At 40.9% G+C, this 15,669-nt stretch overlaps 1 protein-coding gene across 1 annotated transcript in view; it reads right to left on the reverse strand.

Annotated features, from left to right (window-relative positions):
* Positions 1-5,875: 5,875 nt before the first annotated feature.
* IL2RB (interleukin 2 receptor subunit beta) overlaps positions 5,876-15,669 on the reverse strand; it is a 126,425-nt gene continuing 116,631 nt past the window's right edge. Inside the window, exons 11-12 of the mRNA XM_030190070.1 lie at positions 13,324-13,408; positions 5,876-7,190 (exon numbers count right to left, since the gene is read on the reverse strand). Coding sequence (XP_030045930.1) covers positions 6,405-7,190; positions 13,324-13,408 — 871 coding nt within the window. The 3' untranslated portion in view covers positions 5,876-6,404. The remainder of the gene's footprint in view (positions 7,191-13,323; positions 13,409-15,669) is intronic.

The following is a 15,669-nucleotide window of genomic DNA, read 5'->3' on the forward strand; positions in this document are numbered from 1 at the left end:
AGACCAGGGCCCTGTTTACTAAGCCACATTAAAGGCTCGTTAGCATTTTAATGTGCATTAACCAAATACGTACGTTAACCGTGTATGTGCCTACAATATCCCTATAGGTGCCTACATGGTTAGCGTTTACACTAATTGTAGGCACATTAAAAGCACTAACATGCCTTAGTACAAAGGGCCCTAAAAAAGGGGGAAAGAAAAACATTTAGCCAAGATATAGATATAGCGAGGGAGAAGTGGCTGGTTAATGCTGCTAAAAGTAACCAGTTAGCGCCAAACTGAAAACCAGCTATTTTGGGGGCATTCCGGAAGTGGATTTTGCACTTGTCCAGTTAAGTGCCAATATTTAGAACTTAATGGGCCAGGTTAACCTCATAAATAGGACTGCATAATAGTTAATCCTATGTTTATGCGGTAACTCATAGCCGGTTAAATGTTGAATATTGCCCTTAACCAGCTAGATGTTAGCCAGATCTGGAAATCTGAAAATTCAGAACCAGAGCCCAGACATGGTTCGGCAATGAATTTCCACATTTAATGCTGAAGGCAGTCAGCATAAGGTTGGTCACCACCAGCTAAATATCAGGCCCCTTAGTTATAAACTATTTGGGAGTGGAAATTAGCAATGGAGGATTAAGGCAGAGAACTCCTATAGTCCTTCCTGTAAAGTACGTCCAAAATGATCACTTTAGAAAAACAGATATGCAAAGGAGCAGTGGTAAATCCCAACACTGAAATATTGGGATATATATGTGTATTCCCTTTCTGAAATGTGGAATGCATGTGTAGATTTTGGTTCTGCCCAAGACCCACCCAAATCAATCTCCTTTTTAATCTACACATAGTACAGATTTAAATGCGTATATATCAGCTTTCTAATATCGGGTTTTTCACGTGTATACAATATACACACATAAATGTCAGCATTTACAATGTAAACTTTGAATAGGGCTTCTAAAATCAATCAATTTTGCACACACTAACAGATCAATGTTCAGCTGCTAAAGTCAGTTTTTTTTTTTTTAAATGCCGGCTCCAGCTATAAAAAAAACCATCCAGATATTTATCACTGCTATCCAGATAATGACTGGCGCTGAACAACCAGACAAGGTGGTCAGCACCTGAATTCATCCAGATAGTGGCAGTATTCAGTCTTTTATCCATATTACTTATCTGGTTAACTGAGGACAACTTTCCATCTGCCTTAAGGTATCCAGATAAGTAATCTAGTCATCAGACTGAATATTACCACTATTCAGATAAGTGCAAAGCATAAGAACTGCCTTACTGTGTCAGACCGATGGTCCATGTAGCCTGGTATCCTGCTTCCAACAGTGGGCAATCCAGGTCACAAGTGCCTGACTGTATCCTAAAGTAGCAAGATCCCATGCTACCGATCCCAGGACCATCCCGGCTCTGCCCATACTCCTCTCCAGCAGTTTCCACATAGTATAGCGGAGGTCTGTGAGAGGATATTCAGAGGCGAAGGGGTAAATATAATAAATGGCACTGAAATGTAGACACTGGGATGATGCACGGTGAGCATGAATTCTGTTATGGCAGTTCTGTGCAGAACTGCTGTTATAGAACACTATTGTAAGATCGCAGTTTTGAGCCTAATCTTAGTCACGGGCACGTACGCCATATCAAAAGATGATGTAAGTGCTCGTGTCTAACTGTTGGCAGTTAAGCATTTAACCCCTAGTATTATATAACCTGTGCACATAACTCATAGCCATGCTCCTTCCATGGCCATGCCTCCCTAAAAGTTGCGAATGAAGAAATTGTGTGCGCAGCTTCTAGAATAGCGACTAAGGTTAGTTGCACATGCAACAGCCAACTGGTGCCAATTAATGCCAATTAACACCAATTTAAGCCAATAATTGGCTATTTCTAATTAACAGCCAATTATTAAATTGCTTGTGCAACTGACCTTTTATAAACTGGGTGTCAATCTTTGCGAGCTAAGTGTAAAGTTGGGCACCCAATTTTATAGAATTAGGGGGAAAATGTGGATAGTGCTTCTAAATGGCCCATTTAGTATCACTTATCTGGATAGCAAGTGCTGTCATCAGGATAAATGTTTTTGAATATTGAGGCCTAAGTTTTTAAAAGCATGCTATTGAACCAAATTCAAATTAACAAATACACATCCCAAAAGCTTATGTAAAATCCATGCCCTCTCTCAGCCTATACAGGTTCTTAAAGATTACATGGTAGGCATAGAAGAATTTTCTTGTGTTTACATACAAATGTTGAAGATCTTTGTGTGGACAGTTTATGATTTCATTTCATTCTTTTATAGCACTTTCTAATAACAGATTCAGTCTCCTGTAATATCCTTTGCTGAACTTTTCTATGAGTAATTTCCGATCAATTGTTGGACATTTTACCTTGTCTAGATCCTAATCAAGTTCCTTTATATTTACAGTTTTTGGTGAAAGAAACATGATTTCAATTTATCTTTAAGAAAGATCACAGCAGCACTTTTATCCAGGGCCAATGCCATCCGCATGCCATCTGAGAATCCCTTCACTACTCAAATTTGTTGCTCTAAGTAACGAACAAATGGAGTACAAAGCAGCAGTTGGCAAACATTTTGGCTCAAGATCTGTACTGAGAGCTATGACTGGGTTACGGGTGCTAATGGGGTCTGTCTGTGGTCTGAGAAACAAGAGCAATCTAGGGATGAGCACTGGATGTGATGTTTGCAAGCAGATAATTAAATAAAAGGTCATGCCAATCTTTTCTTTGTAAGAAAATGGACAGATTTAGGACTTTCTTCCTAGGCTTACTTCATTAAAGATAAGGGTAGATAGTGGGGTTCCTCAGGGGTCTGTGCTGGGACCACTGCTTTTTAACATATTTATAAATGATCTAAAGATGGGAGTAACTAGTGAGGTAATGAAATTTGCTAACGACACAAAGTTATTCAAAGTTGTTAAATCGCAAGAGGATTGTGACAAATTATAAGAGGACCTTACGAGACTGGGAGACTGGGCATCTAAATGGCAGATGACTTTTAATGTAAGCAAATTCAAAGTGATTCATGTGGGAAAGAGGAATCCGAATTATAGTTACATAATGCAAGGTTCCACATTAGGAGTCACTGACCAGGAAAGGGATCTAGGGATAAGTACATAAGTACTGCCATACTGGGAAACACCAAAGGTCCATCAAGCCAGCATACTGTTTCCAATAGTGGCCAATCCAGAAATCCAGATCACAAATACCTGGCAAGATCCCAAAAAAGTATAAAACATTTTATACTGCTTATCCCAGAAATAGTGGATTTTCCCCAAGTCCATTTAATAACAGTCTATGGCCTTTTCCTTTAGGAAGCCGTCCAAACCTTTTTTAAACTCCTCTAAGCTAACCGCCTTTACCACATTCTCTGGCAATAAATTCCAGAGTTTAATTACATGTTGAGTGAAGAAAAGGTTTCTCCGATTCGTTTTAAATTTACTACATTGTAGCTTCATTGCATGCCCCCTAGTCCTAGTATTTTTGGACAGTGTGAACAGACGCTTCACATCTACCCATTCAACTCCACTCATTATTTTATAGACCTCTATCATATCTCCCCTCAGCTGCCTTTTCTCCAAGCTGAAGAGCCCTAGCCACTTTAGCCTTTCCTCATAGGAAAGTCGTCCCATTCCCTTTATTATTTTCGTCGCCTTTCTCTGCACCTTTTTTTAATTCCACTATATCTTTTTTGAGATATGGCGACCAGAATTGAACACAATATTTGAGGTGCGGTCACACCACGGAGTGATACAAAGGCTTTATAACATCCTCATTTTTGTTTTCCATTCCTTTCTTAATAATACCAAACATTCTATTTGCTTTCTTAGCCGCAGCAGCACACTGAGCAGAAGGTTTCAATGTATCGTCAACAACGACACCTAGATCCCTTTCTTGGTCCGTGACTCCTAACGTGGAACCTTGCATGACGTAGCTATAATTCGGGTTCCTCTTTCCCATATGCATCACTTTGCACTTGCTCACATTAAACGTCATCAGCCATTTAGACGCCCAGTCTCCCAGTCTCGTAAGGTCCTCTTGTAATTTTTCACAATCCTCCCACAATTTAACGACTTTGAATAACTTTGTGTTATCAGCAAATTTAATTACCTCACTAGTTACTGCCATCTCTAGGTCATTTATAAATATGTTGATGATACACTGAAACCCTCTGCTTAGTGTATGGCGGTTGCTAAGAAAGCAAATAGAATGCTAGGTATTATTAGGAAAGGAATGGAAAACAAAAATGAGGACATTATAATAATGCCTTTGTATCACTCCATGGTGCAACTGCACCCAAATATTGTGTTCAATTCTGGTTGCCAAATCTTAATAAAGATATAGTGGAATTAGAAAAGGTACAGAGAAGAGCAACAAAAATGATAAAGGGGATAGGATGACTTCCCTATGAGGAAAAGCTAAAACAGCTAGGGCTCTTAAGCTTGAAAAAATGATGGCAGAGGGGAGATATGATAGAGGTCTATAAAATAATGAGTTGAATGGAACGGGTAGACATGACTCACTTGTTTACTCTTTCCAAAAATACTAGGACTAGGGGGAACACAATGAATCTACAAAGTATTAAATTTAAAATAAATTGGAGAAAATATTTCTTCAATGTGTAATTAAAATCTGGAGTTCGTTGCCAGAGAATGTAGTAAAAGCAGTTAGCTTAGCGGGGTTTAAAAAGGTTTAGATGGTTTCCTAAAGGAAAAGTCCATAGACCATTATTAAAATGGACTTGGGGAAAATCCACTGCTTATTTCTAGAAGAAACAGCATAAAATGTATTGTACTGTTTTGAGATCCTGCCAGGTATTTGTAACCTGGATTGACCACTGTTGGAAACAGGATGCTGGGCTTGATGGACCTTCGGTCTGTCCCAGTATGGCAATACTTATGTACTTATGTATTTAGGATGGTGACAGTGGTTGGCAAAATTGGGTCTCCATTGTCCAAGACTTCTTGACCAAGATAAGAATTCTCCATGCTTGGGAATCTATTTCTTGGATACCTCAAATAGCCCCTGATATATCCTGTATTTGCAGCTACCTAAAATACTGTATCTTGTAGAAGACTTTAAAAGAGCCAAGATCTGTAGCCAGAATCTGCATCCACTGTTGTGACTTTGGTAATGAAATAATCTACAGGTAGTAACTGAGGAATTCTTTGATGAACCATTTTAGTGATGCTAGGGCTGCTTTCCACCACCACTGCCATTGGGAGAGGTGACAAAGGTATATACCATTGCTCCTCATGTTCCATGGATTCACTCTGCCAATATAATCACTCAGAGCTTTGAAAGCCTACCAATATTTGCACACCATTAGAGGTAGACATTCTGGGCTTTGAGTGGTGGCAGCAGATCGACCATGGGCTAGGTATCAGCAGACTAGAGGCAACAAAAAATTGTTGGTGCAGAGCAGGCCTAAGATTAAGTATCAGCAGTATGGGTTTGTCTTGTAGGCTGTAATTTTCTCATCTTTGCTATAAAGCTTCAAATAGTGAAGTGTGAAGTTATCTATGGGCCGTTAGTGCCTCTAGGTTTAAGGGTAAATCAAATCCATAGCACAGGAAGTTAGTTAATAAGGATGGTCACAGTGAATCTTGTTCTTAAGGATGACTGATTGCCTATCTTCATAATTCATAATTCAGATGGAGTGTAGTTTGCCAGATGTTCATGGCGACCTTGATGCACTCAGACAATCCAGGATTCATTTTTCGTTTCAAGGCAATTACTATTCAAGTTGTAGGATGCTATAAAAAACAATTTTTTTAATAGTCAAATCCATGCTGTACTGAAGTTTCAGTTCTTCTTAAGGCCATTTTCTGGCCATGATGTCAGTATCACCTAGTCTTTGGTTCCATATGCTCCTCTTTTGTTGCCTTTCTGTTCTATTCCCATGACATTATTGCAGTCTATGCCATTTTATATTTTATTTGCATTTATTGCTGTGAACAGCTTGTAAATTGTAGGTAAACAAGTTATGGGTCATTGGTTTTTTAGCACCACTGTTGTGCTGCCAGTGATTACTTGTATATCTGAGCAACATCATCCTTTACAATAATCTCCTCATTCACCTACAACTTTTTTTTACTGACCTTTATTTCTACCTAGAGCTTAAACATGCAGAGAAGCCAGAGCCCTTTAGTGGGAAAATCACATATGTTGAGTGCCAACTAAGTATACTCCTACTTTCTGCCAACAAAAGGCTGGCTCTGATTGAAGTTGAGGTCCAGTGAATCATGAACATTTGCTAGGTCAAAAATTGATACTTTATAAGAAAAGATCAGAAGGCTAATGTCACATTTCAGTGAAAAGAGAACTCCCCCCTGATTCTCTTATTTACTCCTGGAATCACTTTCTTTTTAGCAGGATTTTCAGACAGAGTGAGACCCATATTGCCTCTGTAGTTCATTTACTGTTAAGTAGTCTCTATTAACCAGGTTCAAAGATGAATGCCAGCAGCAACAGTTATGGCCTTGCATTGATAGTGGTACGTGGATGTTGTTACCATCCACCGAATGGGAGGTATCATGCTGCTGCTGGCCTTTGCCATCTGACCTTGTGATCCCATCAGCTTCTCCCGCTATTCTTTGATGATCTAACATAGCCATGGGAGTTGTGAGGAGAAGGTGGGAGGGCTGTATGTTGTTTCTACCTTCTGCCATATTTTCAGCTGGTACTTGTAGCCCTCTAGCTGAATTTCCAGTGAGTGCCAGAGGAGGAGGCACTAGAAATAGATTAGAGAAATCTGAAGTCACGTGTTGGGGGTCATCTCGTAAGGAATAGTTTGGTAACCCCATGATTTCTCCAGTTGTATGCTCCATGCCCACTTCTGTAGAGCACAGTGGCATGTCATCCTTTGCACCTGGTGAGTGAAGATCTCCATATGACAGGTTGGCTTCACTGCTGGAGCTCTCGCTACTGAAGGACTCATATGTAAAATAAATCTGGCAGGAGTCGATCTTGAGAGAGTTGGGATAATTGAGGAAGTAGCCCTGATTTGTGACACTGGAGATAGAGTGGCTGCTGGTGTCTTGAGGGGCTGTAGGGAGAAATAATTCTTTGGGGACAAACTTTGGTCTAATTTCTACTGGTGAGATTTCTGGCAGTACTTCGGTTGAAGTGAAGAACAACGGGGCAAATGGAGGGGCCAGCCATTTCTGAAAATAAAAGGGAAATAAATACAAGTGAACAGGTAAAGACAGATTTTCTGGGTCATATAACTACCAGACACTTGAATTTCTGTATTATCTTAGAGGTCCTGAGAGAGCCACATTTAGATATAAGACAGTCAAGTCACTGAGGGGGTCTTTTACTAAAGCTTACCTTGAGTTATCTGCAGCAGGGCCCATTTTATTCCTATGGGCCCTGCTGCAGATAACTCAAGCTAAGCTTTAGTAAAAGACACCCTGATTGTACAAACTGCTATTATGCCCTAATATATTGAATACATTGTAATCCTTCATTTTTCTTAGTCAGTGTACTATAATTGAAGCTATATTTTATTTTGTATTTAGTATGGAAAATCTGGGGTTATTACAAAAATATAAATATAGAAAGATAGATACAGACTAAGGCAAAATGAGGGTTACTTGGGCAAAGGAGGGTTAGACAGAAGCCTTCTATGGGTCTTTATCTCAGAGCCAATATATGACAGAGACTAGCACAATAGAGACAGCTGTCTTCCCTCCCCACCTGGCTAAGTATGGCACTTCCATGGTGTACCTGAAACCTGCTAGCCTTGTTGATTATGTGGAGATTTTGCTGTGGTTTAGAAAAATGGTAGTGTTACGTTTTCCAATAAAATCGTGCTTGATTAATGTGGTATTTAAAAAAAATACTGCAGATTTTGTAAAATGGGTATTAATTGAAGGTTCTACACAACTGTCAAACAGGAAAACAGAGAGTGGAAGGGAGAAAAAAAGAAAATGTGAGAATGGGTAAGAGAGAAGCAGAAAGATAAAGGGAGAGCAAGAAAAAAAAGGAGAAAGATTAAGATGAATGGAGAGATGGAAAAATGACAGAGAAAATGTAGATAAGAAACTGAGAGAAAAAGCAGAAGAAAGGTAATAGTAAAGTCCCATTTGCCTATTTTCTTGTCTGATGTTGACAGGCTTCAGCTCTCACTTCCTGAAAAGGTTCTGAGGTTTCACATCAGTCATTCTTGTAGCTGAAAGCTCACTCATGAGCTCAATGATGACAAATATAGTTATTTAAAAAAAAAAAAAAAAAGAGTGCTATGTTTCAGAGATATGTTTGTTTCTAGGCCAGTACTGGTTTCCATTTGATTCCTTCTGTGTTGTTCATTGTGAGAAAGCTCTGCCCCAGGCCTGTACTACACCAGCTTGTGTCTCTGTCCTAATCCAACTATAATACCTCAGTTAACGCTGATGTTAATGGTGGCTGACATAACCATGTTTTAAAGGCCAAGCGTCCTCTGTCTCTCCTGGGTAGACTGGATGGACCATACAGGTTTTTATCTGCCATTATCTACTATAGTAATATGGCTGTAATGGAAAGCTAGCAGAGCAATTGAGATTTATTTATTTATTAGGATTTATTTACCACCTTTTTGAAAGAAATCACTCAAGATGGTGTACAGTAAGAATAAAACAAACATAAGCAATAGATGTTGGAAATAAGGGGACTAATTTAAAGAAAGCTGCATATGAGGTCAGAGAGATGATTAAATATTATCTCAGCTAGGGTAGGAGTGGATAAACATGTCTTGTGCAGTACGTGCAGCCCGTGTCACTTGTGTGTATGTGTGTGAGGCAGTGTGCAGTCCATGTCACTCCTTGTGTGTGTGTCTGTGAGACTAACAATGGTTGCTCCATATTTAATGTTATAATATTTCTTGTTTTTAACAATTTTATTTTATGATATTGAAGATCTTTTGTTACAGTTTCTTTTTCTTTTTGGTATTTTCATAATTATTATTGTTTTATAGTATTTGTATTTTTGTATGGTTTTTTTTATGTTATGTGCGCTATGTTGTAACTGCTGTGACCACTGGATACAGCAAGCTATGTTTTTAAATAATAACTAATAACAGTAAGAATGTCCCCTCAGTCTCTGCAGCTGCTTCTCCTTCTGTTGTGCTTTTTGACTACAAATGAAAAACACACTATTGAGAAAGGAACAGCTGGGGTGATTCAAATCCTGTCCCACTCTACCCCGCTGCCTTACCCAAAGGAGTGTACCCCCCAAAATCCGTGCTGGGTGACAGAAAGGAATCTAAAGAGGGAGATGGAGATAAATCTTGTTAGATTAGAGAATGTACAGAAGAGAAAAGCCAAGGGAAAGGAAAAGAAGAGAAGAGATATAGCAGAGAGGCATTCAAGAGCAGGGGAGATAATGAATAGAAGCAGAATTTGTGTGTGTATAAAAAGAAGAGGGAAAAAAGCCATAATGGGAGAGGTTGAGATGACAGGAACTTACAAGAAGAGATGGAGATGAATTTATGGGTACTGGAAGATGAAAACATGCAAGAGAGAGAGAGAGAGAGAGAGAGAGAGGAGACCAGGGGTGGGGGGGGGGGGGGGGTGAAATGGGAAGGACTAAGTAGAGGAATAGAAGATGAAGCAGAATTTGTGTGTGTATAAAAAGAAGAGGGAAAAAAGCCATAATGGGAGAGGTTGAGATGACAGGAACTTACAAGAAGAGATGGAGATGAATTTATGGGTACTGGAAGATGAAAACATGCAAGAGAGAGAGAGAGAGAGAGAGAGAGAGAGAGAGAGAGAGAGAGAGAGAGAGAGAGAGAAGACCAGGGGTGGGGGTGTGTGTGAAATGGGAAGGACTAAGTAGAGAGAAATATACAGGGTGGAAGTGGACAGGTACTTGCAAGGAGAAATTGGAAGGAAAGATAAACAGTGGGAGAAAGCATAGAAAGGGAGATATGAGTGAGGAGGGTAAAGAGTAAGGGAATGAGAATGCACCACATCATCTATCCCACCTTTTAAAACATATGTGTCATGTTTAAAATTCAATTACATTTTTTTTCTATGTATGGCCAGATAGAAAAGCATGAATTTTGTCTCTCCTTTTCTTGCTTATGTAGAGCATAGGACATTGTGAGGGTAATTTTGTAAACCACTTTCACATTGAAATAGTGATTTACACACACTTGTAAAGTTAGTTTATGTGTAAAAATATGTTCAGTGCAAGCTGGCATATACTTTTACCGTAGATGGGCTCAGGGATAGAGTTTGGGCAGAGTATGAGTGGAGTAATGACTGACACGCCTACTGTATAAAAATAAGTGCAGTCACATGTATTGTACATACACACCTTCGATTTAGGTGTGATTTCTGCAGGAATTTTGTGCCATTGGTGCTCATTTTCGAAGCAGATGGACGTCTCAAAATGGACAAAAAAGTCCATCTACCAAAAATGTCCAAATTGCGATTTTCAAAAGGCAGAATTTGGACATTTTACACTGCAGTTCATCCAAATAGGAAGAGGGCATGTTGAAGGTGTATTTTGGATGGGACTAGAGAGAGCCGAAAATTAGGACGTCTTTCAGTGATAATGGAATGGGAAGAAACATCCAAGGCAAAAAGGAAGGACGTTTTTAAATAGACCTCTTTCAATCACATCCAAAGCACAAAATGATGCTCTAATTCAGCAGCTGACCACTGGAAAGATGAAGGCAAGACTCCTCCATCATCTCCCAGTGATTACTGAACCCCTCCTACTCCCCCTAAGAAATTAAAGTGACAGTGGATACCAGGCTCTATGACAGCTTCAGGTACTATGGCCATTCCTAATAGAGCAGAAAGTCTAAGAAGTAGCCTAGTGGTAAGTGCAGTGGACTTTGAATAACGGGTTCCAGGTGTAGCTCCCACTTTAAAAATTATTTTATTTCTGTACAAATATGTGAGCCCTCCTGGAACATGAAAATGCCTACTGTACCAGAATTTATAAGATACCTGAAAGCACATTGGCTATTAATAGTTTAATAGTTTAAACCATTTGATATACCACCCTATTTGCAAGCAAATCAGGGTGATTTACAATAAAAAATTAAAACAGAAAAAAATTGCCATTAAAAATAGGAAAGAAAGTAGCACACAGTGTCCCACCAAACGCCATCCACATTTTATTTATTTTATTGATTGATTGGGATTTATTAACCGCCTTCATGAAGAGATTCATCCAAGGTCGTGTATTTAGAGTCACCTGCCCAAAATACAGTCAGGTTTCCTGGCCCAGAAATTGTTTATAGGAACGCTTTTCCTGTATCCTCAATGGAAGTTGATTCCATAAAAATGGGGCATACCAGAAAAATCTGCACTCCCTAGTAAAAGTCATGCAAGCCTGGACCTGAGACAGGAGAACTAACAGTGACACATCCCTAGATCTTAACAACCTAAACAGAATATAAGGTTAGAACTATGCTGATAAATTAAACAGGTACCCCCATATATAGTGCCCGGTATACCATATATAATACCTTAAACTAAGGCTTGAACTGAACCAGAAGCCAATGGTATTTAACATATAATGGGGTCACATGAGCTCTCCTAGTCAAACCACCCAGCAACCTAATCCCAGCATTCTGAGGCACACCCATATAGACCACATTACAAAAATCCAATTTCGAAATCAACAATGAATGCAAAAATGAGTGCAACGTAGCCTCGTCAAAATAAAGGCATACCATTCTCAACAACCTCAGAGTAGAAAACCCTGAGAGCAGTACCCCATAAACCTGATGCTCAAAACAGAACCCAGAATCAATCCACACCCCCAAATATTGAAATGAATATGATACCTACACCCTACCTTCTAAAAACTATGGCAACACAGTAGGACACAGCAAATGTCCAGTCTCCAACATACTGTGGTCTTCCCCACATTCAAAATTAGATGATTCTGCATCATCCATTCCTCAACAGTAAGCAATCATGCAGCAAGGTAAGATTGGGAGCAGTAGGTGAAAAATAACCCACCACCAGTATATTATCTATGTACACATAAACATTTACAGGAAATCACTGGATTACCTGTACTAAGGGAGCCAAAAACAAATTAAACAATATGGGGGGCAGGGTAGATCCCTGCAGCATCCCACATGGGATAGTATGAACAGTAGAAAATTTGCTCCCAATCTGTACAAAAAAAATGAGTGGTTCTGAAGAAATGATGAAAACCAGCCCAACACCCGACCACCCAAACCTATGGCAGCCAACTGCTTCAGAAGCAGTTGATGATCCAACACATTAAAATCCTCTGTTAAATACAAGGAAATGGCCAGGGCTACCTGGCCCTTATCCAACTGGGCCTGAACATCACTCAACAGCAATGCCAACAAAGTTTCTATCCCATAACCCACTCGGACTTGTGTTGAGTCCTTACCTGACTGGTAAGGATTCAACACCATCCACAAAATCCACCAAACGTAAAAAAAAAAAAAAAACACTTTCTCAACAAGTTTAACCAACAGGCCTAAATTTGTTATAGGTCTATAATTACCTACATCCATTACATTCTTAGCTGGCCCCTTATGAACCAGGTGAACCACGACTTTTTTCAAAAAGAAGGAACAGCCCCCTCTTTCAAGCTCCTACCCACCAAAGCATGCACCAGGGACAGCAAACCATGGTGCTGCAGTGTAATCCACAACAAAGGTACTGGATCCAATGTCCTCCCCACCCTCAAACCTTGCAAAGCCCGGACAGACTCACCCCATGTAGGCATTCTAAACTCCATCCTTCAACCGTATTATCCCACACAACCTCACAAGTCCCCCTCATCAAAACCTACACGTAAGGTTTTTATCTGTTCCTGGATGGCTTACAATAACATAAAACATAATTAAGGTTGGATTTGTACCTGGGTCCCATTTTTTTTAAAGTCCCACTGCACTGACCACTAGGCTGCTCCTTTGCTCTGCAGGGACATCTATGTGGCCATTTTTGTAAAAATGATGCCAGACAGACGTTTTTGTGCCCGCTTTTTCGGCATTCATATTTTGGATGTTTCATTTTAGAAAATGGCTGTTCATTCTGGACATTTTCAACCCAAGAAAGTCCTTATCACATGTTTTCAAATACGAATTCCAGACATTTGTCCTATTCAAAAATGGCTGTGAGATATACTTTTTTTTTGGATGTTATGAGCTGGACATCCCAATTCTGACGTGGATGTTCTTTCAGAAATGTTCCTCCAAAAACACCTTCCTGCCCTAATCACCTAGCTACTCTGTTATGAAATTGCCCTTTTTCTGTATGAAGTGGGACACCTGCTGACTCTGTCCTGTCTCACTGTAAGAACTGATCGCCATACCTGAAAACTTTCTCCATGCTCAGAATTGATGGGATTAAAAAACTTGGCTGGATCAGGAATGTGAAGATACAAAACCTTCTTAAACCTGAAATGTAAAAAATAAACAAAGAAAGGGTATGAGGAGCAAAAGAGAGCAAATCCAAGAGTAAAGTGAAACTGGAAGTTTTGATATCTTATATAAATATGAATTATTCAAAGATTTCTAAGCTGTTTAATACCTTGATGCAACCATTACAAACAGTCTAGAGAACTCAAATATCCAATCCTTTATATATGCAGATGATATTACTATGATATTGCCTTTTACTATTGGCAATGCAGGACACAAATCTGCTCTTTGTGGTTGTTTAGATTTAGTCACTTCATGGAGTTCTGCCAATCAGATGGAGGTCTTTTTATGCTACCTCATGCCTTAAACAATCATATATTGCCCCATTTCCAGAAAATTAGCATCTTGAAATAATAGTATGCTTGCTGGGTTAATCTAACAACAACAACCAAAATCATTTTTAAGACGATTTTATTGGAGTAACTTAATGCATTTCTTGAGTAGCTTTCTGAACTTAGTACTTGCTTTTTCAGTTCAGAAGACGATGAGCAAAAGATAGCATTACCAGAAAATATAAGTGTATCATAGAAAGCATTCCAATGACAATCTGAAGGGGAAGGGTTAGTATGTGTGTATCATGGGAGGAGGAAGGGTTGACAGATGATCAGAAGGTTGAATTGTATGGTTCATAATGAGTTAGAAAGCCCAAATCCCTAACTTCTATTATGGTCATATTCATGCTTAAAAGTCTCCTCCCCTGAATCTGATCTTCAATTCTTTTGGTCGTATTGACACTTTACAAGTTTCAGTGTAACAACTGCATGGGGCAGTAAAAGCTAACCAGCTTTCGCAAAGCTTTGAAGACACATCTCTTCAACAAAGCCTACAAGAAACATCCTTAATGAAACAAACCATTCCTTAAACCACCCAAGTACATCAAAAAACACCTCTCACATGACCTTACCTAAGACCTTCCATCTAAACCCTTTTTACCTTCAGCTTACTATCGACTGTATTTAAAACCATGTAACGACTAGATCATTACAACAATCGTAAGCCACATTGAGCCTGCAAAAAGGTGGGATAATGTGGGGTACAAATGCAATAAATAAATCTTATATAATAATTCTCACCTTCAACATTCTAATGTGCCTGGGACCGTGCCTCCCTCGGAGGTGGTCTGCTAGGCAGTTTAGAATGCGCTGACATCAGTGATGTCACTGACAGCTGATTCCAGGGCAAGGGTGTTTCCCTACTCCTCCCCCTGCCTGGGAAACAGCTGTCAGTGCCCCCCTTGGCACAACAACCAAGCCCCTGCCCTGCAAAACTGCGAGCCAGGCAGGGGGAGGAGTAGGGAAACACGCGTGTTTCCCTACTCCTCCCCCTGCCTACGAATCAGCTCTCAGTGCTCCCCCCTCTCGGCACAACAACCAAGCACCGGCACAACACCAAAACCCCTACCCCCTCGACGCATCACCCAAGACCCTCCCCCCAGCGCTTTACCAAAGCCCCTACCCCCCCCCCCCAGCGGGCACATCAACCCCCTCGCCACCTGCAGCCGCCAATACTAGCGCTGTCCGGCTGCTGCTGCTTCTCCTGTGGAGCAGCAGCGGCCGGTACAAAAAGAAAAAAGCCAAAAAAAAATATTTTAAACCTGAAATGTGGCTCTGTAGACAGCCATCTGGCATCAGCTGTCGTCTCTGCAGCAGCTCCTCCTCTCCCCTCCAAGTCACTGCCCCTGCAGGAAGACCCCGGAGGAGCGCAGTGACGTCAGAGGGGAGAGGAGGAGCGGCTGCAGAGACAACAGCCAATGCCAGATGGCTGTCTACGGAGCCGGGTTTCAGGTTTAAAATCTTTTTTTGGCTTTTTTCTTTTTGTACCGGCCGCTGCTGCTCAACAGGAGACGCAGCAGCGGCCAGACAGTGTTAGTATTGGCGGCTGCGGGTGGCGAGGGGGTTGATGTGCCCGAAGGGGTGGTAAGGGCTTGGGTGATGCACCAGGGTGGAGGGGCTTGGGTGATGTGCCGAGGGGGGGGGGAGGGGCGCTGGACATGGGTGGCTGCAGAGGGGGCAGGGAAGAGGGGGGTGGGGAGGGGGTCCTGAGACCAGATGGGTGGCTGCAGGGGAGGGCAGGGGAGACAGAAGGGATGCTGCAGGGGGGGGCAGGGGGAGAGGAGGGTCGCTGGACATGGGTGGCTGCAGGGGGGGCAGGGGAGAGAGGTGGGCCGCTGCACATGCATGGCTGCAGGGGGAGAGGAGGGTTGGTGGGAAGGGGGTCCTGAGACCAGATGGGTGGCT

The sequence above is a fragment of the Microcaecilia unicolor genome, chromosome 1 (genome assembly GCF_901765095.1).
Source record: "Microcaecilia unicolor chromosome 1, aMicUni1.1, whole genome shotgun sequence".
Classification (NCBI taxonomy): Eukaryota; Metazoa; Chordata; class Amphibia; order Gymnophiona; family Siphonopidae; genus Microcaecilia; species Microcaecilia unicolor.